General features: G+C 44.6%; 2 protein-coding genes and 1 non-coding gene across 3 annotated transcripts; 2 read left to right on the forward strand and 1 right to left on the reverse strand.

Moving 5' to 3' along the window:
- Window positions 1–1,375: 1,375 nt before the first annotated feature.
- On the reverse strand, window positions 1,376–4,890 carry MRPL18 (mitochondrial ribosomal protein L18). Its single transcript, XM_064446965.1, has 4 exons — window positions 4,562–4,890; window positions 3,745–3,925; window positions 1,839–2,073; window positions 1,376–1,578 (listed from the first exon to the last, which is right to left on the reverse strand). Exons 1-4 carry the CDS (start codon window positions 4,668–4,670, stop codon window positions 1,507–1,509), a joined length of 597 nt encoding a protein of 198 aa, XP_064303035.1. The 5' UTR covers window positions 4,671–4,890; the 3' UTR covers window positions 1,376–1,506.
- A 521-nt stretch (window positions 4,891–5,411) lies between these two features.
- TCP1 (t-complex 1) lies at window positions 5,412–14,298 on the forward strand. The gene is made up of 12 exons (XM_064446961.1): window positions 5,412–5,599; window positions 7,135–7,220; window positions 7,915–8,043; window positions 8,616–8,713; window positions 9,055–9,165; window positions 9,846–10,027; window positions 10,652–10,778; window positions 11,082–11,257; window positions 11,963–12,086; window positions 13,102–13,294; window positions 13,613–13,776; window positions 14,011–14,298. The coding sequence occupies exons 1-12, from the start codon at window positions 5,527–5,529 to the stop codon at window positions 14,222–14,224; spliced, it is 1,677 nt and encodes a 558-aa protein (XP_064303031.1). The 5' UTR covers window positions 5,412–5,526; the 3' UTR covers window positions 14,225–14,298.
- Window positions 6,430–6,565, forward strand: LOC135312937 (small nucleolar RNA SNORA29). The gene has a single exon (XR_010372553.1). It is a non-coding gene; the product is annotated as a small nucleolar RNA SNORA29 (small nucleolar RNA).
- Window positions 14,299–14,331: the final 33 nt, after the last annotated feature.

Genomic DNA, 14,331 nt, shown 5'->3' on the forward strand with positions numbered 1-14,331 from the left:
GCTCCTGTTGCGCATCTTCTGGATGTAAAGGTCGTCTGTTTTCTGGAAGTAAAGATCACACGCGGGCTGGTGTGATCTGCAAGTTATTAAATATTATGAAACAGCAGCGATTACTGGGTAAAAATTCAGTAGAATTTGGAGTGGTGTCAGTTGAATGCTAAGGATTGAGCCGCGCAGCAGAACGGGCTGGTCTCATGCTGTGGAGCCCTGGGCCGCAGCCTGGCGTTGGCTTCGCTCTCCCGGAGCCCGTGGCAGAGGGCGCACCCATGGGTTGCGGGGGCAGGAGCTGCACTGGTGGAGCTGGCCTCTCCCAACCTGGGGGCCACCCTGCAGGATTACAGAGCCTGGGTGTGCTCCGAAGCTCTGCCAATCCATCAGGAAGACGTGTTGACGGCATTGGTCTACAGCCAAGCAGACACTGGAAGAGGGAAACAGGCTTCTTGCTCCCTACATCTGGCATTTGTGCAGCTTCACTCCTAGACCTGTGAGGTTTAAGTAGTGACAATCTAAGGGTTGCAAGAAAGCTGCAAAGATGAGGTGATTGTCCTGCCCTACACTCTTCACTGGCTCAGCCACACCTTGAGTACTATGTGGAGTTTTGGGCACCACAGTACATTGATATAAGCTACTAGAGAGTAGCCAGATGAGGGCCATAAAGTGAAGAGTTTAGAGGAGAAACTGTATGAGGAGCACCTAAAGTCACTTGGTTTGTTCAGCCTGGAGAAGAGGAAACTGAGGGGAGACCTCATCGTGGTCTGCAGCTTCCTCACAAAGGTTGGAGGAGGGGCAGGTGCTGATCTCTTCTCCCTGGTGACCAATGACAGGACCCGAGGGAATGGCAGAAAGATGTGCCAGGGGAGGTTTAGGTTGGGTATTAGGAAAAGGTTCTTCATCCAGAGGGTGGTAGAGCACTGGAACAGGCTCCCCAGGGAGGCAGTCACGGCACCAAGCCTGACAGTATTCAAGAAGCACTTGGACAGTGCCCTCAGAGATATGGTGTGAATTGGGGGTTGTGTGTGCAGGGACAGGAGCTGGACTCAATGATCCTTGCAGGTCCCTTCCAACTCAGGACATTCTATGACAAGTTAGGGGAATTTAATCTTTTTACCAAGTTTAGCACATAACTTCATTACAGTTCTAAACATTCACATAACAACTGCATTTTGCTCAGTTAGACCAGCTCTGTACGTGGATCAAGCATTTCAGAGAGTTCAGGTTAGAACGAACACAAAACCAAATAAAAAATTAAACAGACTTTAAAATTATTGACTTCTGAAGTAAATTGTTAGCCCATCAGGCTGAACTATGACAGTTTATTGTAGCCTTTAAAGAAGGGTGTTGATGATTTTAGAATCAAGAACATGACACACTTCCATGCATTCAAAAATATTTTATTATTAGATGCCATGTTCCAACTTTTTCCAGCTCTGGACCTTCGCTGTGCCAGTATACACATCTGAAGAAGTGATTGCTGTTCCTTGGGAAGTTCTCCCAACAGTCTCCATTTTACTGATAGATTCTTCGTGGCTCACGCAGAACAACACCACCCTCCTCCATAGCTTTCTCAAATTCCTGAATCTTGTTTAAAAGACAGAGAGACCCAAGTAAGTACAAAGAAAAGCCATGAGCACCAACATATCATTGGGCACGTTACGTGGAGAGGGGAAGTTAAGAGCCTCACTGAAACATAATGCCAGGAACTGCAGCTTGTCACGGTTACCCTTTTGAGCATTGCAAGAAGGAATTGTCAAGCCACATAAAACTAATGGTGAAGAGGTGTAAAATTAATGCTTAAAAAGGGGAAAAGGTCAAATGAGTGTCCGGAAATGGATACTTGCCGAGTCGCAACGATATTCCCAGGGGATAACAGCTTTAAAGTTCACAAAGTTGATCCCCGCTTCCAAACAGCGCTGCGCCATTACACGGCCAAGGTTTTTGCATGCTGTTACTCCCTTAGGACTGTAAAGGTGTCTTTTTATGGCCCACTCTCGGGTAGAGGCAGATACCACAACATCCCCGTTACAGCGCTCAACGAAGGCTTCTACATAATGCTGTGTCCGCTCAAGCCGTAATCTGAGTGAACGAAAGAAATCACATGGGATTGCGCTGTCTTTTCCAGATGTGAAAAGAGAACACATTCAAATGCTTCAATGCATTTTATAATATAAAGCACATAAAATTCCATAAAGTCACTCACTAAGTAAAACAATGTACTGGAACTATTAATATGATTATTAAATACAATTGGTATGAAGTATTAAGTTATTTCTTTATATTGCTTTCATTATCTTATCTAGGTTTTTGCTTACTTTATTAGGACATAAACTAGGACTCATTTTACCACTTCAACAGAGTGAAATTCCAAGAGCAACTTTCCACCTGTCAGGCAGGTCACAGTCCTGCGCTGCCTCACACCAACTCTCGCTCCAGACCAAGCGCTGTACACCTGCACAGTGTGGTACGCGTGCTTATGAACTGGATCAGGGGAACTGCTCCAGCTGAAATGTCACTTTAGGTTTGCTATGCAGTCTTTTAAAGGCTTCTGCTTACGCAGGTGGTAACAGCTTGTCAGGATCGGCAAGTGGTCAGGCAGTACTTCATAAGCCATGACACACACCACAAAGGATTTGCAGCAAGTATTTTCTATTGCACTGAGACAATATCAGATCTCTAGGTATGAACAAACTGGGCATGGTTCTCCCCTCCAGAACAGAATAATGATTTTGAATCCCCAGCTTAAAGTGAACTTATTTTCCAGAGAGAAACCAATCAGCATTTTCTTAAAAAAACCCCAACACACACACGCCCCCAACAAACTAAAACAAAAAAACCCAAATGAACAAACAAAAAAACCCAAAAATAAAAACACCCAACCAAAATCAAAACAAACCCCAGACTATTGTAAGAGAATAACCTCTTCTTGGAAAGAACAGGAATTGTATATGTTTAATTAGTGTGAATCTAGACTCCTTTAATATTTAGCCGAAGCTTAGGGACGGGTTATCTTGGCCATCAGTGATTATCCATTTAATCAAGAACAAGCATTCCTTTTAGAAGAAATTACAGAAAGTTGGCAAGAGAAAATAGCCTTAAATTGTCCTTGTGTAACATTCGACCACATATGGTTAAAAAGGGTCAGGGTACTTCATCTGTAAAGACCACCAAGACCCCCAAAGACAGGAAGGCATGAGCAGAAGAATCTGAAGCGGAGCCAAGAGGAGTGACTTAATGGCATTAAGCTACCTGTGTAGATTAGAATGAATAGGTATTAGATAAGCAGAATATGTGTGGACTTATTGTATAAATATAATGAGGTATCCAGCTTCGGTGTACTTGATTCATGGAAAACCACTGAGCACCCAGGCTTGCCACCCCTGAAATAAATTTGCAGTATCTCTCCTGAGTATGTGATTATTGACTCATTGCACACCAGGCGATGAATCCGCTTTTTGGACAACACTGTTACAGTGTGTCAAATAAAACAACGCATAGTCAGCACGTGACAAGGAGAATCCTAAGTTAAATAGCAGTGGCTTAAGCAATATTACTGCTAGCTTAGCAAAAGACGGAGAGATCATCTGCGCATACGCTAACTTTCATGTGACGCTAGCCTACTATTCTCTGAACACAGGAGATACCTGTTAATTAAGAACAGCTAAGGGGGCGATCCAAAAAGTGCATTTTTTAGAAGTACCACCTGGTGGATTTTTCAATTTTTTTTTGTGGTCTTCATTTCTGACTCACCTATGCCAGAATTCACGCTTTGGCCATGTTGTCTTCCAGCCACGCTCCTTCCTAGCCAGGGCTAGCTGCTCCAAGTTCCGAGGATTCCTGTTAGTGAAGTCTGGGGCAACAACCTCATTTTCACTTGTGTCCACTTCAGTCTCAGTTTTGAGACTGGTTGTAGTTGATGCAAAACAAAGACCTTAAGGGAAAGCAGGAAATAAAAGCTCACAGGGTAAAAAAAGAAAAAAGCACAGGCAGCAGAACAACTACAATACAGAATGATACAGTCTGTAAAAGTCAGCAGGACAAAATTGTCTTTTTTTTAAAAACACAGAATAGATGGATTACCAAAGGTCAACCTGTTTCTCAAATTTATGAGATGGACTGTAAACTAAAAGTGAAAAGTACATTCAATTTTATTTGTGGTTCAAGACCTATGCATACAACATACATTTAAGCACGACTAGAAGATCCCTAGGATAAAGCCTTTGCAAATAGTGAAAGTGAACTACAGAAGGAACCGATGACCACGGTACCAAATAACAAGTCAAAACCCCTCGATCCTGTCAGGCCAATCGCCGCTAATTATGCTAGCACACACGAGTCTGCAGTTAGGCTTGCAAGATCATTCAGCCACACAACGTTTGGGTCCAGAGAGGCAGCGGGAGCCTCTCACGCGGCTTGAACCCTCATCAGTTCGCCCGCCTCTGCGGCGCCCCCACCCCAGGGCAGCCCAAGCGGCCGCCGCCGGCGGGAGCCCGGCGCTGACCGGGCCCTGGGCGCGGCGGCAGTCCCACCAAGCCAACGGCCAGCGGGTCACCCTGCGGGAGCTCACCTCGGGAAAGGCCGGCACGGCGAGCCGCCGAGGGGCTGGGCTTACCCGCCCCGCGTGTCTGGAGCCTGCCGGCCGCCAGCAGCAGTGCGCGGCGGCCGCTCAGCGCCATAGGGAGCCGCTGCCCGCCGCGGCCCTGGGCGGCAGTCACCTCACCCCTGCTCACGGACACCTGGGCGCCGCCATCTTGGCGAGGCGGGTGCTTCCTCCGGAAGCCAGCCCCGAGAGGCCTTCCGCCCAGAGGTGAAGATATCACGCGGAAGCACCGACCGCGTGGCGGTGGGGAAGGGGCGGCTCCCACGCTGCGGGCGGGGTAGCCGCGTGCGAGGTCTGGGGGAGTGCTCGATGTCAGTCCCGTCTCACAGGGTAAAGCAGGCAAGTCCTCGCTCACCCGGAAAACCTCTTTAACAGAGCCGCTGTTAAGCTCAAAACTAGTTATTGCAGGCTGCAGGTCTGCCGTTACAGAGCCGGGCACGGGCGGCGCCGAGAGGCGTGTGATACCGCCTGCCCGGCGGCAGCTCAGGGTTATCCTCCCGCTCCTCGGCCGCCCCGAGGTTATCCCGAGCTCTCACAAACACCACCCGGTGTGTAGGAAGCCGGCGGCAGCACCGAGCCCCCCGCAGCGACCGCGCCCCTGCACGGGGAGGGTAGTAACGCGCATGCGCGCCATCCCTCCCTACCTTCTAGAAGCTGCTGGAAGTCCTCCCGCCCTTCCCTCAGCGTGGCGCCTTTGTTCGGCCGCACGCACCAATCGCGGCTTGAGGCTGGGCCGCGCCGCGCCTCTCGATTGGGCAGACGGGGCGCGGCCCCGCCCCTGGCGCGCGCGCGGGGCCGCCCCCCCGTCCCGCCGCGCTCTCCTAGGGGCGGGGGAGGGGAGATGTACCCAGCATTCCCCGCAGTCCTGTGGCCATTCCGCGGCTCCGCGCACTGCTTACCCGCTCCCTCTCGTGCCGCGGCCGGGCGGGAAGATGGCGGCGATGGAGGGGCCCCTGGCGGTCTTCGGCGAGCGGACCAGCGGCGACACCATCCGCACGCAGAACGGTAATGGCCGCGCGCCGCCGGCGGGGGCTCGGTGAGCGGCGGGGGGAGGGGCAGGACGGAGGTAACACGGCGTGGCCGTTACCGCCGCCATGTGCGCACCCGCCTCTGCCCCCCGCCGGTGAGGGCCTCGCCCTGCCGTCGGCCTCCTTCGGCTCCGGGAGAGCGGGCAGCGCTGCTGCTTCCCACCGCCTCCCCGAGGAGATGTGAGGCGAGGCGAGAGGCCCGTGGGGTGCCGCGCCGCTCCCGGGCGTCTGGGCGGCGCAGCCATCCCGCGCCCCTCTTCCTCCCTTGGTAGGAGTGCGGGCCGGGAGCGGGGCGGTTCCTGTCCGGAGGTGGGCTCGGTTCCGCCCCGAGCTCGCTGGGCGTGAGGCGGGCTGGCCATGGGGCCTTGGTGGGAGGGGGCGGCTGGGGAAGCTTACTGCTCCCCAGCACGGGGAAATAACCCGCTGCTGAAAGTGGGGGCCTCCGTCAAGGTGAGTGTCTTCAACCGCCGTTCTCAAAAACGTTTCACGTTTCTCAGGGTTTTATCCCGAGTCTTGGGAAAGGGCTGCAAATTCCGAGGCTGTTCTCAATTCCCGAGTAGGTAAAAGACAAAGGAAGAAGCTGAAAGTCTGCTTCTTGACGATCGTGAGAGTCATGCAGTCCTGATGATACTTCAGGCAGAACTGTTAGAATGAGGATTATCTTAATTTATGACTGAGATACTTGTTAATGGTGACTTTGGTGATACCAGGGTCATTTCTTTCGGAAAGCTGCCATTATTCCTCCAAAACAAAACAAAAAACCAGTTACATTGTTTGAAGTTCAAAGTGAAGGTCTGAGTTGTCACTATTCCCATTATACTACCACTTTTTCAATTTCTAGATTAAGTGGCTATGCTTGTGGGATAGAGAAAAACTTGCCACGGTCTGAAGGAAAAGGTTGGTTGTATCTTTTTCCTAAATGAAGTTGGCAGAACATCCTTTAAACGAGCCACTACATTAGAAGTTTCATGTTACTTTAGTAGTGATTAAAAGGTCACTGTTGACTTCTCTACTTGATTACAGAGTGTTTTGTTTGAATCATAAACCTAAGTGGAGCAAAAAGGTGTGTTGCTAATTGGCATATGGTGGTACCGTTGTTCGGTATCTGCCTAGAACTGGGGAGTAAATGAGGGTGAAGTTTCACGGCATGACTTGCTGCTGCCATGAGAAACAGCGCTACCAACCTCTGCTAAGCTAGTACAGCTGCTCTTCTGGCCTCAGTAGTGTCCTCCATCTTACTGAGCCAGCAGAAAATTATTCTTTTTCTGATAGGTTAGTTTTCCTAGGTTAGTTAGCTCAACCAGCTTGGAGGGAAGAGTGAGGTTTGGCACAGATTGTGTTTTTTAGAAGCAGCAAGCCATTACTAGCTTAGCTAGGTTTACACCTAATCCTAAATCAGGTCACTTTATCTCAAGTTTGAATCGCAGGTTCTTGTCACATTGTCTTGTAAATATGAATCGCCCTGAAGTTGGAAAGTTAAAACTTTTTTTCTTTTTTCTTTCATATATTCAGTTACTGCTGCATCTGCTATAGCCAACATTGTGAAGAGTTCTCTCGGGCCAGTTGGTCTGGATAAGATGTTGGTGGATGATATTGGGGTAAGCTTTCTTTAAGAAGTGTTAGGCCTGTTTTTTTTCATTGGTTCTCAGACGGGGGTAGGGCAAGACCTGTGGTAAAACTGAGCATCAGGTAATCTGTGCTACATCATTTTAGTTTAATCTAATCCCTTAGTTTATGTGGCACAGTTACCTCCTTTCTGCACATAAGTTCTTGTCACCTCTTACAGGTATTGGTCAAATTCACAGGAATGAATGGCACCGTTAGGCCTTGTGATGATGTTGACTGGTGTATCCTGGTTTCTACATCGGGAGAGAGAACGAAAAATAATTCAAATAATTCCATAACAATTTTAAAGCAATATTCCATGTATCATATTTTAAAATATTGGAAGCAAATGTGAGGAAAGTTTGCCATTTTGCGGGCTGCTATAATAAAATACTGTAGTAGAGGGTAGTCACTACACTACTGCTAATCCGGTATGTGCAAGATGTTTGATGCGTTTCTGTAACTTAGAGTTTTCTGCTAAAAAGAAAGTGCATATTCTGCACTAGTAACATTTCTGTGGTTAGAATGGGACTCACGGCTAAAAAGAAGCAGTAAACATTTGATAAAGTTATTTTATGAGCATTTGCAAAGAATAATTAACTTTTATTTGCATAAACATTATGAAACACAACAGTAAAAACATAATAGAAGTGCACCTCATATTAACATTTGATTTCTGAAAATTAGGATGTGACCATTACTAATGATGGTGCAACCATTCTGAAACTGCTAGAAGTGGAACACCCTGCTGCAAAAGTTCTCTGTGAGCTGGCAGACTTGCAAGACAAAGAAGTTGGTGACGGGACAACCTCAGTGGTACGTAGAAAGTTTTACAGGCAGATATACTGAAAGTCAGTGTTCAGTTGTCAGTGTGGCTTTTGATTTATCTGTTATGAATCTTGATGCAATGTGGATCAACTATACAGAATGAAAAACCTTGCAGTTGACTGAATGTAAAGAGTTTTTTAAAGCAGGTTACAGAATAAAGAAATTAGACTTGTGGTTTTTTAGAGATGCTAGTTTCCGTACACAGCTGGTGCTCTGGAATGGAATTTGCTTACTGCAATTTCATTGTTATTTTTCCTTTCTTGAAGGTTGAGGATATGTACTGAATTAAGGTTCTTAATTTTTAACAACCATGAGAAATTGAAGTGTAGGATTAACAAGCATGCTGAGTGCTGAAAACTTGCCTGAGACACTTGACAGCTTGGAGGGGGTGGAATCGGGTGGCTTCTACCTGATGTCAGAAACTATTCTAGGTTGCAAGTAGTCGTTTCCACTGAGTAAACATGGGAGAACTGTTTGTGATTCTACTTTCCACTTAGTGGCAACAGGTATATATTTTGTTTGTATGGAATACATGTAATTTGTGTTTGTATTTCAAACAGGTAATTATTGCTGCAGAACTTCTAAAAAATGCAGATGAACTAGTGAAACAGAAAATTCATCCTACCTCCATTATTGGTGGATACCGACTTGCTTGCAAGTAAGAAACTAACACAGTTGAAGTACATTGCATTTTTTAAGGTACAATAACTGCATGCTTTTTGTTTGTTTCTGTATTTATGACTGCATTAATACAGGCTTCTTGGTGCAAAGTGGATATGGCGTTTTGGTTTGGGTGTGTATTTTGGGCTTTTTTGTTTGGTTGGTTTTTTTAAAATTTAATTTCTGTAGTCTCACATAAAAATGTCACTACTGTCCTAGAAGATGAATTTATTTCATCCCTGTGTTCTTTGAGGTAGCATTTAGAAGGGCTGAAAACATTTAAGATTTTTGCCTTTGGGGGTGTAGAATTCTTTACCAATATTTGTCTTTATTCTACAGGGAAGCAGTTCGCTACATCAATGAAAATCTTATTATTAACACAGATGAATTGGGCAGGGAGTGCCTAATTAACGCTGCTAAAACATCTATGTCCTCTAAAATCATAGGAATGTATCCTTTACCTTGATCAAGTTATTTAAGTGAGAGTGATTGATGGAGAGCTTGAGTAACTAAGCTAGTTGCCTTTGCAGCAGTTTTTATGCATGGTGTATAGTATGCAAGCTGTTATTTTTGTAACGGGTGTGAAAAACGTTTCACAGGTATTATCTGGCGTGGGAAAACATGTTCAGATGCTTCAAATTTATTCAAACCTGGTTAGGCACACCTCAGCAGCTTTAACTGTATTATTTCCTTGCGACACGTTAGTGACCCCAGATAAAGAATTGTGCGAATGGAATACCGCATTACAGAAGTTGAGTACCTGGGGAGTGAAATTAGAGGAAAGGCGGCTGCATTTTACTTTGTAGTCATAGAAGAACCTGCATTTTTAGCCTTTGTGCTAACAAGGGAATGCAGACTGACCATGGGATAGGTGTTTTTGTTAAGGAACAAACAGTGCATAAAATGCAAGCATCGTGCTAGCCTGTCCTAATGATCTTACCAGTGTTTCAGCTGTAAGAATCACTCATTGCTTTAAGGGAATGGTAAAGACAGCTAGCACTTCTATTCCTTTCTGGGGTTCCCTTTTTGGAAACAGTTTTTGACTCTTGGTTTGGGCACTGTCAGTGACTCTTTTATTTTCTTAAGCATAATACTAGTTTTCTTCAGTTTTAACCTTAACAGCTTTGTAGTGATGGTGATTTCTTTGCTAATATGGTGGTGGATGCTGCACTGGCAGTTAAATATACAGACCAGAAGGGTCAGGCTCGGTATCCAATCAACTCGGTTAATGTTTTGAAGGCACATGGCCGCAGCCAAAAAGAGAGTATACTTGTGAACGGTTACGCTTTGAACTGTGTGGTGGGCTCACAGGGTAAGAACAGACTATGTTTTGTAAAACTTCTGTGGTAACTCAGTCCTCTTAGTCTTTCTGTGTGGATCTTCTCACTGTCTGCATCAGTTGCAAATCATGTGGGCTTTCAATTCCAGGGCAGTTAATCAGGAACACAAAAAAACCTTACCACTTCACCAGTGGTTTCTAGGCTGGGGTCTGCCGGCTACTAGTGATCCACAAAGTGTTGGTAAGCTACTGCAGCTTCCCTACCTCGCTGTCAGCATGGTAACGCTGCGACCTTCTGGAACATAAGCACCTCCCTTGTGAGGAGCCAACGTCAGGTTTGCAGGGAACTGTTAAATTCAGCAGAGCTGTGTTGTGATGAGGTAACCTAAAGGATGTGAGACTGATGGGTCAGCTTTTCATGGTCATCCACATTTTGGGGATGGGGTCTCTAAAAAGGTAACAGAGGTTATAGTAGATACCTTTTTAAAGTTTCTCTGAATTTGAGTCTTTCGCATTTTTCTGTACTAGAGTGGAACTGGAGGTGGAGAAGCAAACAACAGAAATGTGAAACATGAAAATAGCATCAGTTTTAATCTCCAATGCTAACTTGATGTTCTCTTAACTTGGTTTTACAAAACCCTTTTTCTCTCTCGCCAGGTATGACCAAGAGAATAGTTAATGCGAAGATTGCATGCCTTGATTTCAGCCTGCAGAAAGCGAAAATGAAGCTTGGTGTTCAGGTTGTTATCTCAGACCCTGAGAAACTGGACCAGATAAGGCAGAGGTGTGTGGAGGCTTGAGTAACAGAGGCAGTGGGGTTTCACAGGCTTGTTTTGATGTCTTCAGTTGAGGGGGCTCGGTATAATTGTGGCTGAGAGCAAGAGGTAGAAATGTTTTAAATGTTAACATTTCCCAGCCATACCAAATACTAATGGTAAAAGTCTACTTCTGGAGACACAACTAGTATTAAGTGAGTGTTTGAGAACTCAAAGTATGTTTGTGCAATGGTTCCTTCTTCTTGCAGAGCTCTGCATTAAGATTTTAGGAAATGGGTTGACAGTTTATAACTTTGACTTCATCCTTGCAGAGAATCGGATATTACCAAAGAAAGGATCCAGAAAATTTTGGCCACTGGCGCCAATGTTATTCTCACCACTGGAGGTATTGACGATATGTGTCTGAAATACTTCGTTGATGCTGGTGCTATGGCAGTACGAAGAGTTGTAAAAAAGGACCTTAAGCGGATTGCTAAGGCATCAGGAGGTATGTGTATATATAAAAATATTTTCTTTTTTGCTTTTAAGTAAAAGCTGTTGCTAGGATATTGGTAACCAGTTTTCAACACACAGCTTCTTAACACGCAAGCCATGCAGAGAGAGGATGAGTAGAGCTGAGCCATTCTTGTTAGGTTTTAACTTTACTGTTGCTTTTAAGGGACCATTCTGCCAAAGTAGATGAGTACCATAAGAGTTGACTTCTGAAGATTTACACTGGAGAAAAAAAATGCTGCCTTGCACTGACAGGACTGTCATCTTGTGGAAATGGGAACCAGAATCTGTATTTACTTAAGAGTCTTTATTAGTACACGTTCATGAGCCTCTGTTTAGAGAGTTAGGTACAAGACAGATGATGAGTTCCCAAATCATTAAATACGTATAGAAAAAAATTCTGCTCCTATACAGATCTTCTATCAATTGTTAAGTTAGCAAGAAAGCATTTCCGGTGTATTACTGTAACGAAAATTGTGCTAGCTGTGGAAAAGTGCTCTGGCAGCTGAGCAAAAGGACCAGTATCGATTATAAACCGCAGAATACTGGATTACTGCCTGGGAATTAGAAGTGTACATCTACTTAAGCTGGTTTTTATACCTGGTTTCAATTTGTTTTTCTTTCTGTATGCCTGTTCTGAGAAAAAGGCAATGGATGTGCTGGAATTGAATGCTAATTTCACTTTTTTTGTTTGTTTAAGCAACCATATGTTCCACCCTTGCAAACCTTGAAGGCGAGGAGAGTTTTGAGGCATTAATGCTGGGACAGGCAGAAGAGGTGATTCAAGAGAGAATCTGTGATGATGAGCTGATTTTAATCAAGAAGTAAGGATCCTTTTTTTAAATACTTGGTTTTGTGTACACTTTCTACTAAACTTGAGATAAAATCCCATTTATTTACTTCCATGCTATCTCAGTGGTATGAGTAGTTACACGCATGGGAAAGAGTATGCAAGTCCACTGCAAACTAGGGGTGAAAGTATCGGTACTTAATCTCTTCTGCTGGTGCTAGACACCTGTTTCATCAACCGTAATGTGAGACAATCAGACTGCTAGATAGACTTTACTCAAAATTTTCTTTAGAAACAATCTTTTATAAGGTAATCTGAGCAATTTCATCTGAATAAGGAGGTGCAAGCTTGATCTTGCCATTTGTAGTGGAAGACATGGTTTACTTGCGTGGGTTTCATTGAATCAGTCATCTGCTTGGTAGTATAAAATGGATCATGTTGTTAAAAGGGTATTTTTTTAGGGCTTTGGGTGTTTTCAGTGGGTAGGAAGAGCCAAAATTATTAACTGTCCACACACGTGGTACGTTCCCTTGAAGTTTTTAGTATGCCACTGCTGTCTGGCATCTGAAGACTTGGTATCAGTTTGTTTGACAGAAACATACCTCGGGTATTAACTTCTCCACTGCTTCAGTATCCCTTCTCAGTGTCCAGCTTCCTGTCATCTCATTTGTGTGTGAATGGAATATGCTGGCCACAGCGCCTGTGTGGCAGTCATCAGCTTGCTTGATGGCTATGCAAAAGAGAACTTTCTTAATATCTAATTATACTTCCCCCTTATTTGAGGAGTAGACATCCTCTCTCATACTTCTGTCAGGTAGCTTTCTCTTAAAGACTGAAATCAAACACGGTTCTTGCTTATTAGAACTTAAAATACTGACTTACCAAAGTTAAAATGTGCGTGTCCTGCAAGGTTGCACAACAATGTTAAGATTTTCTTTTAGCGGTTGAAAGAATCTGGCTCAACTGATCTTGGCTTTAGAAGAAAAATTTCAGAGTTTTAACTTACATTCTGTTCAACGCAGCTGACTTCTGATTCCTTTTTTCAATAGTACAAAGGCTCGTACTTCAGCATCCATTATCTTACGAGGAGCTAATGACTTCATGTGTGATGAAATGGAACGATCCATACATGATGCTCTCTGTGTTGTTAAAAGGGTATTGGAATCCAAGTCTGTTGTCCCAGGTGGTGGTGCTGTAGAGGCAGCACTTTCAATATATCTTGAAAATTACGCAACCAGCATGGTAAGTCTTGCACAAAGAAGTATCTGTGTGTATGTGTTAAACTAGGACAACGTGAATTTTCAAGCATTTATTTTCTTCTTCTAGAATTAGGTTTTCATGAACCACAGAACCAAATCATCCTACAGAACGTAAGATGCTTCTTTAAAGTGGAGGATACGAGTTACTCTTTCTCTGATAATTAAGACTATATGGTTCTTTGGCCTAAAAATAGGTTCTGTATGTGAAAACCCTTACCTGCTATGGACACTCTCGATCATGGCTGTATTTTTCCCTATCTTGTTGCAGCAATTGGTTTAAAAAACTTTTTCCTCTTTCTAGGGATCACGTGAACAACTTGCAATAGCAGAATTTGCAAGATCCCTCTTAATAATTCCAAATACGTTGGCAGTAAATGCCGCTCAAGATGCGACAGATCTCGTTGCAAAGTTGAGAGCCTTCCACAACGAGGCTCAAGTTAACCCGGATCGCAAAAATCTGAAATGGTACGTATCTACCTGTAGGAGGGCTATGAACCGTGCAGTGGGCTGGTGACCGAGGTGGAAAGCTGTGCTGCAGTTCACCAAACCACGATTTGCATGTGAAAAAAGGGTGTAGGTTATCACTGACCTTCCCTTCTGTCTCCTTCAGTCCTATGCATGTGTCGCTGGGAACAGCCTACTCCTGACTAGATTTCCACTTTTTCTACATCTCTGCCTGACAATATTTCTTTTTTTCAGGATTGGTCTTGACTTAATCAATGGAAAACCTCGCGATAACAAGCAAGCCGGTGTCTTTGAACCAACCATGGTCAAAACTAAGAGCCTAAAGTTTGCAACAGAAGCTGCAATTACTATTCTTCGAATTGATGACCTTATTAAACTGCACCCTGAAACTAAAGAAGAGAGAGGGTGCTATGAGGACGCCGTTCATTCTGGAGCACTTGAAGAATAACTTAGGTTTTATTTATGTTTGTCTAACACTTCCCACTCTTGTAACTAAAATGTTAATAAAACAAGTGGTTGAAAGCTGCTGCTATTTTTCTTGTGAACAAACTAATC

This window comes from Phalacrocorax carbo, chromosome 3 (genome assembly GCF_963921805.1).
Source record: "Phalacrocorax carbo chromosome 3, bPhaCar2.1, whole genome shotgun sequence".
Taxonomy (NCBI): domain Eukaryota; kingdom Metazoa; phylum Chordata; class Aves; order Suliformes; family Phalacrocoracidae; genus Phalacrocorax; species Phalacrocorax carbo.

Coding starts and splice junctions, on each gene's coding strand:
- MRPL18 (XM_064446965.1), bottom strand. CDS start 4,670: ATGGCGCTGAGCGGCCGCCGCGCACTGCTGCTGGCGGCCGGCAGGCTC. Junction 3,926..4,561: donor CCGTGCCGGCCTTTCCCGAG/GTGAGCTCCCGC, acceptor CTTTCCCTTAAG/GTCTTTGTTTTGCATCAACT. Junction 2,074..3,744: donor AAGCGTGAATTCTGGCATAG/GTGAGTCAGAAA, acceptor TCGTTCACTCAG/ATTACGGCTTGAGCGGACAC.
- TCP1 (XM_064446961.1), top strand. CDS start 5,527: ATGGCGGCGATGGAGGGGCCCCTGGCGGTCTTCGGCGAGCGGACCAGC. Junction 8,044..8,615: donor GTGACGGGACAACCTCAGTG/GTACGTAGAAAG, acceptor TATTTCAAACAG/GTAATTATTGCTGCAGAACT. Junction 8,714..9,054: donor GGATACCGACTTGCTTGCAA/GTAAGAAACTAA, acceptor TTTATTCTACAG/GGAAGCAGTTCGCTACATCA.